Below are 16,525 nucleotides of genomic sequence, written 5' to 3'. Positions count from 1 at the left end.
TTAAATACAAAGAGATAGATTGGGAAATAGAGGTTGGGAAACACATAGATTGAGATTGATGTATACATTCTTGCATGATCTCTCACAAATCAAGGTTAGTATCTTATTATGATTTATGTATGTTAGTTTATGATTCTTTTTAGGATGTTTCTTCCAAATTAAGTTTATCCCAAATTAATATAAACCCTAATTATGATTTTAGGGATTCTTTTATGAAATTGGTATGAACTATAATTATAATTTTTCCTAAATTATTATAACCCTTAATTATGAAATTTAGGGATTATGTGTTTTTCGCTACCTATGGTAAATTATTTTTTTAAGTTTTGAATTTATACAATATTGCTTATTTAATTAAAATAGTATGAGTTTTGTTATGTTTTGCATTGTGATAATTGTGATTTATGAACATAAATTTTATTTTTTCTAAATAGGTGAGAGGTGATAAATTTATATTTGAAAGATTATGATAAAAAGTAAAAAAATTGATTCCTTTTTTTGAAAGAGGAAGGTTTGTGATAAAGATGAAAAAAAAATGCATTTACGTTAACTAAACTTGAGAAATTTAATAAGAACCAAGAATTTAAGACAATGAAAAACAAATCTCTAAAGTTCTTAGAGTTACACATAATGAATTTAAAAATTCATTAGAACGTGATTTGGGAAAAACGACATCAAATTTGACAATACCACCAAATCAAATTGATGAGATACGAATGACTTATCTAAAATGGTATAATAGCATGATATAATAACGAATGATAGTAATATTTTTTTGAATTATACTATTATGTGTGTTTGTTTTAAGAAGTGGAAATGAAGAGAAAAAATGAAGAGTTTTTCTTCTTAAAAAAATTATATATAACAAATCTAATTTGGCCCCCCTACATTTTTTGTCCAAGTTCCGCCACTGACTACATGACCCATTCTCTAGCATCAAAGTACACACTACCCAAGCTGCCCCTTACCTGGTTATTTCTCCTCCAATATGCGTTCACCTTGCACTATCAACCTTTGTTCCACCACTTTGTCTTTGGACCCAGACCGGTGCAATAACAACCGTAAACCAACTTCACAAAAAATAGTTCTTCAACTCTAGCTTCAAATTCAAACCAATTGGAAACTAAATTAAACAAATTCAACAAATTGAACACTGATTTTCAATTAAAACACGTCCAATTGGATTGAACATCCCCTGAAAACAACACTCGCCCAAAACACACCTGTTTGATCCTAGCGAGAGAGGTGGTGGTTGCGGCGAGCTCGAGAGGAAGTAACTGGACAAGGAGAAATGAAACTCCTCTTCCACAAGTTGGAGGGTATGCATGCCTTCTACTTTCTTATGGTGGCTCGCCGGCAAACGGAGTGGTAGGGCAGCAGATTGGCAAGGCTTAGATGAAGAATTTGGCAGAGGGCTTAATGGCAGAGTGAAATTAGGGCAAATGAAAGGGAAAATGAAGGACATAAATTGGGCTTAAATGAACGATTGTGGCAGAGAGAAAAGGGAAAATGGTAGAGAAAGCAAACGAAAGTGAAATTGGGGGAGGGAATGTCAATTGAAATTCTGATTTAATTGACAACATTACCGATGACCAAGATCTATCGGTTAATCCGTCGGTAAACCTACTTTACCAACGGATAATTCTGTCGGCACATTCAAAACCAAAATTCATCGGAAATTTCGCCGGTAAAGTAAGTCACCAATATCATTCACGCCTTTACCGACGGATTTAAGCCGTCGGTAAAATTAAGAGTATGATCCGTCGGTAAATCCTTCAGAAAGTTATCATTACCGATAGAAGAAAATCTATCAGGAAAAGGGCGTTGGTAATAAGACATTTTTTTGTAGTGACGTATGTTGTCTCATTTTCCAATCATTGTATTGAAAATCTATCACCACATTAGATGCAACCCCTTAATTGTCCAACCATCGTTGTCAATTGTAATAGTCCAAAAAAAATATCAAAACTAGAGGAATAACCCGTGAGCTCGCCCATTGGCAAGTTAGATTGGCTACCTCAACCCGCTCCTCTAAACGGGTTGGCCCAACTTGGTCCATTTTCATAGGGCCTAAATTGGATTGGGTTAAAATTGGTCGGACCAATTCATTTTGCCATCCCTAATTTGATATTTGAAATCACCTAAGTTAGACATACAATCGTGTGTAGAAAAAATGTTGAAACTAATGTAATATTGAAGGGATGAATTAGATATTAAGTGTAGAACTATCAAAATGGGTAACTCAGCCCAACTCGACTCGACCCACCATAGGATGATCATTTAGTGAGCCAACCCAACCCGACTCACTTATTAGCGAGTAAAAAAATTCGAACCCAGCCCGGTCCACCATGAGTTAGTGGATTCAACGGGTTGACTCACAGACTCACTTAATTAAAAAAATACAATTTTTTTTTATTTTTTTTCAGTCAAAACTAAGTTATAATTCTAATTAAAATTTAAAACCCAACTTAACAAAAAAAAATACTTATGTGACTCTTTATTTGTGGGTTAGTGAGCCAATCCAGTTCACCACGGGTTCAACTCAGGTGAGCCGGGTATTAGATGGACTGGGTCAAAAATCAACCCGTATTAAAGTTTGTAAAAAAATTTCAATCCAACCTGAAATCTTGGTGGACCGGGTTGGCTCGCAGGTTCCAACATATTTTGACAACTTTAATTAACCGATTAAAATGAATATTTCTAGGAATAGATTATTTGTTTAGTACATGTTCATTTTATAAAAAGATAGAAAGAGAATTTGATGAAGATTATTCGGCTAGTTAATTGTATGCATTAAATTTACTTCTCCTCTTTAAGAAGAATATTACTAAATAAATAGTCTATTTCTAAATTAGTAATTTTAAACATTTAATATTAAATTATCCATAATGTTAATATTTAATTAAGTTCGAATAACAACATAAAAATTAAATAAAATTAACTTTGAAAATAAAAAAAGTAAAAAAATACGAATAATAGAAAAAATATTAAATTACGAAAATTAATGTTTTTCTTTTCTTTTGAGAAAATATAAATCTATTAGTTTCATAATATTTCTATGTTTCAAATATAATCTTAGAAAATAAAATTAAAAAAGCTATAAAATAATGTTTAAACATAAAAATAAAATCATATGAAATAAAAAAAATCTTAAATTAGTGTCATATCAGAAAAAAAAATGTTAATTGTATAGTTTTGTAATGACCGGAGAAGGCGATGCCCCTACCTAGAGACATTTCAAAGTAATCCTTTCTTAATCTATTCTATAACAATAAAGGGGATTCCTCTTTTTTATCCACATTTCATAATGTCCGTTTTACCCTTAATTATTTTAAAAATTAATTATTTTATAAATAATTTACTTTTAATATTTTTATATAAATCTCTTTTATTTTAAATCATTATTTAAATTTTCTTTTCACATATTTTTTTTTTAATTTTATATTTAACTATTTTAAAAATTATATATTTATTATTAATCTTAAATTTTTTAAAAATTAAAAAATGTAAATACACATGCGCAACAACGTCTTTTAGTTGCTTCTAATGTCCTTTGTTTTTTTTTTTCACATATAATTGTCATCACATCAAATCAATGGATATATAACTTTGACAGAATAGATAAATATAAGTTATATTTCATATTTTTATTATTTTAACTTCAATGTTTTTAAACTATTGGAGATCATAATTCTTACTTGTATTTACTTTATTCTTGTATTTACACCTAATAAATAAAAAAATACACTATAAATCTCATGTTAATGTGCATATTTGTGCATAATTAAACAAATTTTAATATTTAAAAAAGAATTAAAAAAAAAGTTAGATATATTTTTTAACTATATTGAATATATTTGTTACATGATATTTAAAAAAATATCAAAACATTAGATAGAATTATATTTAATTTAGCACCCAAATATATAATTTTAAATTAAATTAATTAATTATATAAGAAAATAAAATAAAAGATAATTATTCATAAACTTCTTCAAACCGTAAAATATTATAATATAAAAAACTAAAACATTTTTTTTTTACTTTAATAGGTATCTTTATAAAAAAAATATATTAAACACTGGAAAAAGTCATATATTTGAGACTAAAAATTTCTTTAAGCCTAATAACATATTAAAAATAAAATAAATACATAACAAATATTTTCATACAACAAACTTTGGAAGGTTGACATTTAAATAATAAAATTTTGCATATAAGTTCACAAAATTTTCTTTAATTAACAAGTTTATCTTTTACAGTTTGTACCATAATAATGTATATATATAAAAAAAAAGGATAAGTTTGAATGAATTTATATCAGATACTAGTCTACTAGATTTTCAAAAATTATATCTCCGATAATATATTTATTAACAAGTTATGAGACTTAATGAATAGACATATTACTTTATCCGGATAATTATATAAATAAAAACTAAATAAAATTAACTAAGAAACATATGACACATTAGTAACTTATGCAAACACACAGAACATGCAATTTTGGGTTTGTTAGGTAGAAATAAAACAGAAAGAAGTTTTCTCAGAACAAATATCTTGTGTTCAAAAATTCATTATACATGGAGATGAAGTTAGGTTTTCGTGGAGAAAAAAAAATACTATATATGTAATTAATTTGCTTTAATATATATTTTTAATTATATACATATTTTGGACATGACATTAATAATATTATATATATATATATATCGCTATATTTTATTATATAAAAATAAATGTTATTTATTAATTTATTAGTTTATATATATATAAATTGTAGATATATATTTTCATTGAAGTTTTCCCACAATTAATATTACCTCACATTATTAGTTCAGCAAGAAATATTTAAGAATAAAATAAATATTTTTTGGACCAAGATTATGTATTGATTGAGTAACCATCCGACCTACGAAAAGAATTAGTTTTAGCTTTGTAATAAAACTGAAGTCATTTTCTTTGTTAAGAAAGAAGAAAAATTTTTTTTGTTAATTATTTATGAAAATTTAAATGGTTAGAATTTAACATATATTAGACTTAATTTACAATTATGAAATATAGAAAAGAAAATAATAAAAAAAATGAAAAGTAATAAAAGAATGTTTTAAAAAGATGAAAATAAAATAATATGAGTTAAAAGAAACTCTTAAACAATATCATATATCACGTACTTGTACCAAAAGAAGTGGTGACCGAAGAAGAGAGTGTCTCTACTAGAAATTACAAAATATAAAAATTAAATTGAGAAAAATGAATGTTTTTTTTGAAAAATAAAAAGTTATGTATTTTTTATTTAATTTAATAAAATTAAAAAAATTACTAAATTGAATTTTAATTTATTCTATGTTTCAAATAGTATTAAAAAATAAAATAATAAAAAAAATTAGTAAAAGAATAATTTACAAAGAATGGAAATAAAACTATGAATAAAATAAAAGTATGGTATAAAAAACAAAATACTGTGGTGCTGCAGTCACTCACGCGTATAGGCAGAGGTGGTCCAACATAAGAAGAGAAGAAAAAGGGTTAGGTTACGGCCTTTAGACACCCTAACTCATAAGAGAGAGGAAAAATAATTTCTAACCTAAATACAAGGAAAATTTAATGCGGCATGTGTTCATGGAGGCTTCATGAATACATTTGCCTCTCTTGCTTCTGCATAACAAAGTATGTTGTTTTTTTCTTTCTTTTTTCTCTTTCATGTCCCTTTATTTCTTTCCTTCCTCCTTTTATAGGAGAAATTTGGTGAAGTCAGCAACGAGGTTTAGTTTTGATATGATGATGACATCTATCACGATATAAATTTACCTCTTAGAACCTTCCAAAGTTTTCTATAATTTATTTTATTGTTGCACTTCCCTTTTATCTTTCCTTTCTGTTGTGAACACTATTACATATATTACTTTTAATAACATCTAAAAAAATGTTGCTAAAGCTTAAAAAAATGTTACTATTTGCAAATGTAACATTTATCACATGTTATATATAGTGTATGTTACCAAAATATTTTAGTAACATTTTTACATATTATTAGTATCATTTCTAAAAATGTTACCAATTAACATCTTTATTAACATCTGAAAAATGTTGTGAATTTAATTTTTTTGTAACATTTGAAAAATGTTACCAATACATTTTCTAACATTTAATAAAAATGTTACCTATATAGTTTGTAACATTTAAATGAATGTTACCAATTATCTTAGTTTACAAAGAAAGGTTATGAATTGTCTTTTTGTAACATTTTAAAATTGTTACTAATTTATCTATCTAGAAATAAGGATAATATGTTTTTTTTTTTTAAATTGAAACAATCCTACGATAATATTTAGGTAAAATTCAATTTAGGCTTCTTGTTGATACTATGCATTCTAGCCCCTAACGTGAATTGTGCGAGAGAAAAGGCTTCATAATAGTCCAAAGGAGATAATAGTCCAAAGGAGAAATGCAAGCACAAAAATATTCTAATTCTTTCATTTGAATACAACCACAGTTTCTGAATACTGTATCCACTCAAATCAAATATTGTCTATGTATAAATTGTCCCATAAAATGCTACAAACAAGTACCTAATTGTACTAGCATCATGACTTGCTAGGCATCAACAAATAAAGTCTGTGACAATAAGAAAAAAAGTTTGCAACAATAAGAAAATATGTTCTCAACCAATTGCAAATACAAGTAATGTACACAACCATGACAAAGTCCTTATTTTTTCCCACTTTTCTTGAGCTTAGCACCACTAAAATTTCCTTTTTGTGGTGTCTTTGCTTTCAACTCATTCAATGTCCGTAAAAAAAACATAATTAAGAATAAATAGGCTTATACCATCTTGAAAATCAAATTGAATGTATTGTATTAAATTATTATTGAAAGAAAAACAATGCTTTAACCTTCAGAACTGATTCAATTGGATAACTTTCTTCAAGGCTTGGATCCACTAGTTTGTGAATACCTTTTCAAGGATTACCCTGTGAATTCAACACATAAACTAAAATCAACACAAAAATTTGCCTGTTTAAATATTCATGACTTAACCCCTAACACACATCAAGTAATATATTCAATACACACATCAAACAATATATTCAATCTCAATCTCAACAGGAAAATACACTAAAAACTAAACAATACAAGAAGGGAAAATGATTAAATATATATGAATCATGTCTTGAAGTATGAAAAATACATGCAAAGGAAAATGATTAACTAAGAAATGAATAAATGAATAATAAGGGAAGGGGAAAACATGTAAAAACAAGTATTACTATCATATGTAAAGAAACAAATAAAAAATTACTATATTGGGAGACATAGTGGGAGGATGCTCGGGCATATTTAAATCTTTTAAAACTTTGGCCTTCTTTGCTTTAGATTCTTTTGATTTACTATAAAATTTATAAAATGATAATTAACATCAATTTTAAAAATTCATTAACAAACTAAAAACACAACTAATTGATGTTAGATGTGATGAATTTACCTTTCAACATGTTTCCTTTGAGCTTTTTCCTCCTTCCGCTTTTTCTTCCTATGAGAGTTAATTTTGTCCTAAATTTGAAGAGAAAAAAATGAAACAAATTTACAAGGATGCATATATTTACAATAAGCGAACAAACAATGACCTAAAATGATGTTAAATAAAACCATACCTTCATATCTCTTTCATTTATATTTGGATTCCACATGCTAGAAAATTTTGGAATTGCTACTGTTGGAAAGCATGTCTGCAGCTGAGCCAAAAATGTTTTAAAAGTAGTAAACATTTCAGTTTTGATGGCTTCCACTTGTTCTTGTAATTTTACTTGCATCTCCTCTTGTATCTCTACTCTAGCATTCCTTTTTACTTCATCTATTATTTTTTGGATTTCAATTGTAGACTTAGTTCCCCATAAATCTATAGGTGCAACCCCTTTTCGATATGTGTGTACAAAGCCAGGTCTCTCTTTACCCAAGACTTGGGAAAATAAATCATCCTGAGTTGTGCTTTCCTCTACTTCAGGGTGTAAAGTAATGACCTCCTCAAGCTCTGACTGAAAATCAAAGCACATCTACTTAATTTGAAAGAATTATAAGTGTCAAACAAAATTAAGTATAAATGATAGAGATGTTCATACAAAAATTCTACTTGTTCCATCCTTTGTCTTATTTCCATTCTTTGACTTATGTGTCAAAAGGAACATTTCTACACGGGAGGGCTCTTTAGCATCAACATTCTTCATCCTCTATTAAAATTAAAATATGTAAGATTAGTTCAACCAATTTTCCTACAAAAGCACAAGAAAAATTGTCCTTAACTAGTTTTCTTACCTCTTCTTTACGAATTTCTACAAAGATTTTTGATCCAGTGGTATGGACAAATGTATACTATGCTCTGCTAATTTATTCTTCTCACTACGTTCCTTTAAAATAAAAACACTACATTAGCAAAGGAAAAATTTAATCACAAAGTAAGAAAGTAACCCAACCAAAAGGTAGGAAAAAAGATCAAATATGTACAATTCAACATCTAATTAATATGAGAATTAACATCCAATACCAACAAACAGAACAAAATAGCACCTCTATCACATAAGGAGGAAATAACATAGCTAAAAATAAACTATAAATTACTATTACCTTAGCCATGTTAGATTTCCAAAACTTAATAAGTATTTTCCACTGTTCAAGTGGAATAATGGATGGTCAATTCTTTAAATTGTACTCTTCCTTCATGTTTGGCTTGAAGAACTTCTTTTTCAAGTGACATTTGTGAGTCCTCCAACTTGAACCAATACTTTGCAAGACCCATTTTTTACCACGTTCTTCTATATCAAACTTTGACTACACCAAAACATATTTGAATTAACATTAATATCAATTCAGAAATAACTTATGTGTTCAAAATAAAACCATAAAGTCATTCCAAATGGAAATAAACAACATTCAAAAAGTCCAAAGTCCAAAGTCCAAACCTTGTTTTGACTATCCCACAAAGTCACAAGAATGGATTTCGTCTAATTAACATTTCAACATTTCAACATGGTTACACCATTGTCCCATCATTAACCAAAATGAAGAAGTATTCCAGACATTGCTTGTAGTAAGGTTTTCTTAAATTTAAAGGTAGATGCCATTTCACATTCATTAAGCAGACGATACTCATACTAAAAAACAAGTAAACAAAGTATCTTATGAGAAACATACTCATCACTGGTAGAGAAACATTCATTTTTGAAGGAACTTAACGAAATACATTGCCATGCACCCAACAATTAATAAAGATTTTGAAATCTTGTTGGCACTTCGATTGTCACATGTAATTCAAAAATCATGAAATTTCAATACAAAGGCAGATTTAAATCTAAGTGGCCCCTGTAAAGAATTGGCTTCTGACAAAATGCAAGGACCTCATTTGATGTGTAGCACATGAGAAATGACTTCAGCTGTTGTCCCAATATCTAAATATAAAGATGTCACTATGGTGATATCCAAATATTATATGTTGTCAATTTATAAAAAAGATAATATCATAAATATCACCGATTGAAGATTTAAATATTTTAAAAATATTTTCAATATACAATTACGAAAGAAAAAAAATGTTGTAAAGAATGATGTGGCATTATCATAACTTCTAATGACTTTGATTATAAATTAAATGACTTTTCAAAGATTTACTTGACCTTTCACAATTTTTATGTATGTATTACTTATAAACTGTCATAGTCCCTAATTCCACTTTAATTTTTGCTGTTATAAGCATTTAACTCCCATTAAGTAAAACCACAAATTTATAGCTAGAGTGATGATTTGTAGTAATTTAACAACCATCAGAAAATTTGTGAAACTTCTATACACAAATTATATTTTGTAGCAGTTTTACTTCATTAGATTGAAGACACATTTAATCACTCATCTGCAGAGTATCAAAACAGAACTAAAATACATTTGTAATGTAAGGAACCTAACTCATATAGTTTCTACACAAAAGGACCTAAATGCAAAGATAATATAAGAAGGCACCTTATCTTGTTTGATATACAGAGAGAGGAATGAAGTTACCATAATCTTGAAGAAGAACATACTACAGAGGTGAGGGGAAACTTTAGCAAGAATCAAAATATACATAATACATACAGAACAAGATGTGTCAAACTTTATAAAATAAAAGAATTACTCGTATTTGAATCTTGAAACAAATAAAGCAAGTATGAGTTGCTTTGTCTTTATCATAAAAAATAAATAATGTTATCTTATCTTGAAACTGATCCAAAAACAGTGACAAATTTGTATAACTCTTTACACTAATATATTGACATTAACGTTCAATCTTGGTCCAAAATCAATTCAGAAATAAATAGATAGCATATATCAATGATGAGAAAAAAATGATACCTTGACTGTTTGCCACATATCCTCCCAATTATTTTTCAACTCTCTCCAAGTTGTGTATGTCAAAGGAGCAATGTGTGCATTCCTAGCCAATGTTCCCAAATAAGAGCTCAAGGCAGCCCTATATTGACCAATAGGTTGGCCAAGAATATTTAGTCTAACTTGGTGCGATCTTCATGACTCAAACCATGAGTCTTAAGACACTTTGTTGAACCCCTTTTCTTCTTGATAACAAGACCTGTTTTAATAAATGACAAAAGAATAATCTTGTTTTTGTATTTTTTTTCTAAAGAATATATATTATCAAGTACTTTACACTTACTATCATTGTTAATCAAATAGGGTGCCAAGGGTGTTAGGCAAGGACTTGATGTTGTCTCCTCTAGCTCATTAAGAATTTCAGTCATTGATCCACTTGGCCATGAAGCCTTACGCTTCTTGGTGTATGTTTGAACTTCTTGATAATTAAGGTTATCTTCCATTGAGTTGGTAACCCATGAAACTTTACCTCTTGCCCTTATTGTACCACTGTAAAAAAATAAAAACATAAGCAATTTAAATAGTGAACTCAATCATCAAGTGACTCTTGTCTAGGTTCTTCTCTTGTTTTTCCATTATCTGTTAAACTTGCATCAATGGTTGTTCCAGGTACATCGTCCCTAAACCAAATATTTTCATTTTCATTAACCGTAAATTGAACAAACATTGAACTTCTTAATTGATCATCCAAGTGCTTTTCCACATCTTCATTCTCTAGATCACTATATATATCAAACAAACCTTTAGGGGTGGTGTTAGTAACAACATGCCAATCATCATTTGGATCTTTTGTATAATACACTTGCTTTACTTGAGATGCAAATACAAAAGGATCATTTTCATATATCAACCTTGGAAAATTTATGAGTACCAATCCAAAACCATCTTGTTTAATTTGAAACCAATGACATTTGAACAACACAAACTTGAAATGTTCATAGTAATCCAATTCAATTATATCTTTCAAAACTCTATAGTAGGTAACATTTTCTACTAACGGATTTTCATCTTTCTTGCTTCTAAACTTGATTGCAGATGAAACAACCATAACCCCTGAATTTTATGTTTTTCTTTCACGACTTTCAATGACAAACTTGTAGCCATTTATTGCATATGCAGAAAATCTTCTCGCAACTGTATTTGGCCCTTTAGACAACCATTTAACATCTTCACTAACATCTAAATTCCTTACTCGATCTTCAAACCATTCATGAAAAGTAAGACATTGATCTTTAGCCTTATTCCATTTTCTTGTTGAACCTTGACGACTGTGACTGAAAACAAATTCTTCATGTTGCCTACATAAAAAAAATGAATATGCTATATATGTTAAGTAAACTATAATAAAGTGTAGTAATAATATGTATTCTTGAGTATGCATATCTTCTTACTTGAGAAATGGTTTGATAGCTTCAGAATTGAATAACACATATCGATGAGCTTGCTCCCATGTAAGAGGATCCAAACTTGCCACGACTCCATCTCCTATAGGACCATCTAAACTCCTTGCTGGTTTATTGAATTTTGTTTGGATATCATTATCTAAGTACCTTGAACAAAATGTCAAACATTCATTTGCTATATACACTTCTGCAATAGAACCCTCTGGATAACGTCTATTACGCATATAGTTCTTTAACTTAAGAAGAAACATATAAGCATAAAAGTATAAAACTTAAGTACAAATTAAGAAGAAACCTACAAAAGGACAAAAATATAAATCAAATTACCTCTCAATTGGATACATCCAACGGTAATGCACTGTCCTGCAATTCTAGCTTCGTATGCTAAATGTATTGATAGATGAACCATTATAACAAAAAAAGATGGAGGGAAAATTCTTTTCCATTCACAAAGAATCAATGCAATTTCAACATCCAAACATTCAAATAATTCAATATTGATAACTTTGGAGCATAAAATATTGAAGAATGAGCTTAACTTAATTAAAACTCTTGCGACTTCTTTTGGTAAAACTCTTCGTACTGCTATTTTAAGTAAGTCTTGCATCAGAATATGAAAATCATGACTTTTAAGCCCAAGAAGTTTTTGCTGCTCAAGTTGAACACAATTAGAAATATTAGACCCATAATTTTCTGGAAGCTTCACTCATTTCAAAATGCCACAAAAGATATCCTTTTCTTTTTATGAAAAAGTAAATCGTGCAGGTGGTAACAAATATTTATTTGGTTCTATTTCTATTGGGTGAATGTCCTACCTTATACCCATCTTTACCAAGTTAAGGCAAGCTTTGATATGATCTTTGATTTTCCATCTACATTCAATAGTGTTCCTATTACTTTTTCACAAATGTTCTTTTCGATGTGCATTACATCGAGAATGTGACGGTGCAAATTAGTATCCCAATATGGCAACTCAAATAATATACTTTTTTTGTCTATAGATCAACATTATTTCTTTTCCTCTTTTGAGGGTTTCCAAATAAATTCTCTCTTTCGCCATTTTTTTCCAATATAGTAGAACCTAATAATGGAATCGGAGCAACTTTAAATTCTTCATAGCCATCAAAACACTTCTTATTTTTCCGCCATTTATGATTAGAGTCCAAAAATCTACGATGACCCATGTAGCACATCTTTTTACTTTTCGACAAGTACTTGGACCATGTATCATAGTTACACACAGGGCACGCCAACTTTCCACTAGTACGCCAACCTGATAGCATAGCATAGGCAGGGAAATCACTTACAGTCCAAAGTAATGCAACTCGAACATTAAAATATTACTTACTAGAGGCATCATAGGTTTCAAATCCTTTCTCCCATAACTCCTTTAGCTCATCAACTAGAGGTTTTAAATAGACATCTATGCTACTTTTAGGGGAAGAAGGACTTGGAATAAGTAAAGATAACATCAAATAAGGTTGCTTCATGCAGGCCCATGGAGGTAGGTTGTATGACATTAGAACAACCGGCCAAATAATATATTTGCTACTCATTGTCTTATATGGATTAAATCCATCACTTGCTAACCCAAGCCTCACGTTTTGTGGATCCAATGCAAAATCAGGATGTAGTGAATCAAAAGTTTTCCAAGCAAGTGAATGTGCAGGATGCCTTAATTTTCCATCATTAGGATGACCATTCTCATGCCATTTCATTGAATCAGCAGTTTTTGATGACATATATAACTTCTTGATCCCAAATTTAAGAGGAAAATACCTCAACACTTTGGCTGGAACCGGAGGAGAAACTACCTTGCAAGAAACTTTCTTCTTAAGATTTAGACACACTATCTCTTTATATCTAGAAGCGTCGCACTTGGGGCATGTATCTTCATTCTCATGCTCTTTCCAAAATAGGATACAGTCATTAGGACAAGCATGGATTTTTTCATAACTACAACCTAACTCTTTGATTAAGTATTTGCAATCTTGGAACGTTACCAACAAATAAGAGTTTTCAGGAAGCAATTCTTTGAGCAATAGTAGTAGCGCACTAAATGATACATCACTCCACCCATAAAGGTTCTTAATACGGAGTAAACAAACAATGATTGATAGTTTTGAGAATTTTTTACAACCCGGGTATTGTTCCTGACGAGCATCACGTACTAAATTGTAAATCCTCACCATTTCTACATCAAAATCTTCATCTTCATCCATGATGTCATCAAAATCACACTTAGGCATCATGAAAGTATCCTCTAGAAGTTCATCTAAATTATCATGCATATTAGCCTTTCCTTTATCCACTTTTGAAGATCCACCTTCCCCATGAAAAATCCATTTATCATATCTTTTATCAAATACATCACAAATTAAGTGTTCATACACTTCTACTCGGTTACTCCAACAACAATTATTTCAATTCTTGCATGAACATAAAATTTGTTCACCTTATGCTGCATTACTAAATGCAAAGTTGAGAAATTTGTTTAAACCATCTAAGTACCTGCTAGAAGATCTTGGTTGACTCATCCAACTCTTGTCCATGACTATGGTTTTCTCGTTAATTTTCCATGATAATTGTTTCAACTATTGTTAAGATAATTGCTATAAAAGACATAATTGAATTAGATAATTGTTTCAGCTTTATGGTCCAAAAAATATATCACTCAGAAAATCATATTTGTGGTCCAAGTTTAAATGCCACGAAGCAATGAAATCCAAGAAATAAACACAAAAGCGCCGTGAAATGCAATAATTTTTGACAAAAACTAATTACTTAAATCATACATGTTACTAGTCACAACATCATAAAGACTGAAGAACCAAATAAAGATTCTTATCAACTTAATGAAAGATCAAGAGATCCTCTAAACAAATATTCAAGGTAAACCAAGATGGTGGGAATGTATAAGATGTGTGGGAATCAATTAAGTTCCTAATCAGCTGGATGCAGACAAAGGAGTGGCACTGCAATACGAAAAATGGAAATCTTGTAGAATAGCAAAGTTTGGTTAAAATATATTGATCAGCCTCTCTCTGCCATTTGTAAGACCCGGGAAAAATTAAATAATTAATTAAGTAATTATTGGATAAATGTGGGTAAGGAGAACCTTTAAGGTAATAAATGCGGAAGGTATGATGTGGAAAAGTACTAGCTCAAGTGGTTGAGAGTACTTGGTGTGTGTGAGAGGACTTGGGTTTGAGTCCTATGTATGTTATTTTTTTGGTGTGTTATTAAGTTAGTATTATTTTTGTGTATATTAAACGTGTTGTGGGTTTTTTTTATAATAATTGAATTATATTGATTAGTATGAAATCTGGATTGGTTGAATGGTTTGGCTTTGAGTTGGTATGTACATGAGTGTGGGTTCAAATCTTGGAAGACCCAAATGAAACTTTATTTTTGCCATTTTTTTAGTTGATTTGAAGTTAGGGAAACCCTAGCAGAAACAACAGAAAAAGGGTAGCTGGAAAAATAAGACAATTAGTGAGCTTGAATGGTCATTACCTTAACCCTTAATGCAGTTTTCGTTTTAGGGTCTTAAACCACCATTAAAACACCACTAAAAGTCTAATTGTGAGAGAAGAGAAAGGTTTCTGCAGAGGGTATTGTGAGGTAGACAGAGAGTGCGAAATTTAGTGAGGAATTAAGAGTGTGGGTGGATCAGTGGGGGCTGAATTGAGAGAAGACAAGGGAGATCATTTGGAGTTCAAGGAAAGAAGTAGAAGAATACTCGGAGAAAGCTTTAATCCAGGTTAGGGGAGCTGATTTTGCGTGTTATATCATGTATATGTTTTTCGAATTGTTCTGGACGTGTTGGAATGTGTAAATTGGAGATTCATTGCTTTTTTTGGCGTTTTCTGGAAATTCCCACAAACCGCCTGCGGCGTTGAAGGCCCGCCAGGCGGCTCATGCCTACAGAGCCTATTTTTTGGGTTCGTCTATGCACCGCCTGGCAGCTAGGTACTGCCCGTCAGGTGGCACACACTGTTTTGTTCAATCTCTGCGGATTTTTGGATTTTGTGGTGATGTTTGAATGTCTGGAGTAATTTTATGATGTGAGAATAATTTGTATGCTAAAATTGTTATCTGAAAATGCTTAAGTGGTAGAAAGTTGGGTGAACCCTCGCTGGAATTAGGGGTTTAGGGTTCATGTGAAATTGGGGTTGAAAAACATAGATACGTTCGTGATTGGTGCAAAGTTCTTCGTGGAATTGACATTGACATGATTAGGTTAGGAAACATGGAAGTTGTGTGCACATTAAAGCCTGTTAGTTTGTGTGTCGATTGGATTGGCAGTATCGGTGATTCATTATTGATGTGGGAAATGTGGCAGAACCTAAAATGGGTATGAACCGCCTGGCGGCACCAAGAACGCCGCCAGGCGGCGCATCAGGGCAGAGAGTAAGACTTTGGTGGTTTCTGCGAGTTGTGTTCTTGGGAGGCCGCAGATATTTTCTGCGCGGATTTGGATTAGTGGACAATGTTTTCCTCTGTAGGATTGGGGGTGATGGACACTTTAGCGTGCGTGTGCACCAAGGGTCATTTGGCGGTATAATTGGGTATAGTTAATAAGTGGAGATTTGTTTCGTGGAAGCACAGTGAAAATCCCAGGACCTAGTTTCATGCATGTGACTCAGGAAGGAATTTGAGATCAGGGGTGGATAATTTGTAATTATCATACATTAGTAAATTTT

General features: G+C 30.5%; 1 protein-coding gene and 1 pseudogene across 1 annotated transcript; both read right to left on the bottom strand.

Moving 5' to 3' along the window:
* Positions 1-6,943: 6,943 nt before the first annotated feature.
* On the bottom strand, positions 6,944-8,631 carry LOC146887003 (uncharacterized). The gene is given in 7 exon segments (XM_085671972.1): positions 6,944-6,974; positions 7,487-7,554; positions 7,656-8,036; positions 8,121-8,228; positions 8,314-8,384; positions 8,387-8,405; positions 8,623-8,631. Coding segments are annotated over 7 exon segments (687 nt in total).
* Positions 8,632-10,945: 2,314 nt separating this feature from the next.
* On the bottom strand, positions 10,946-14,371 carry LOC146887002 (uncharacterized; annotated as a pseudogene).
* Positions 14,372-16,525: the final 2,154 nt, after the last annotated feature.

This window comes from Vigna unguiculata, chromosome 4 (genome assembly GCF_037176805.1).
Source record: "Vigna unguiculata cultivar grain cowpea cultivar isolate G323 ecotype 2 chromosome 4, ASM3717680v1, whole genome shotgun sequence".
Lineage (NCBI taxonomy): Eukaryota > Viridiplantae > Streptophyta > Magnoliopsida > Fabales > Fabaceae > Vigna > Vigna unguiculata.
This window is presented reverse-complemented; position numbering and strand designations above follow the sequence as displayed.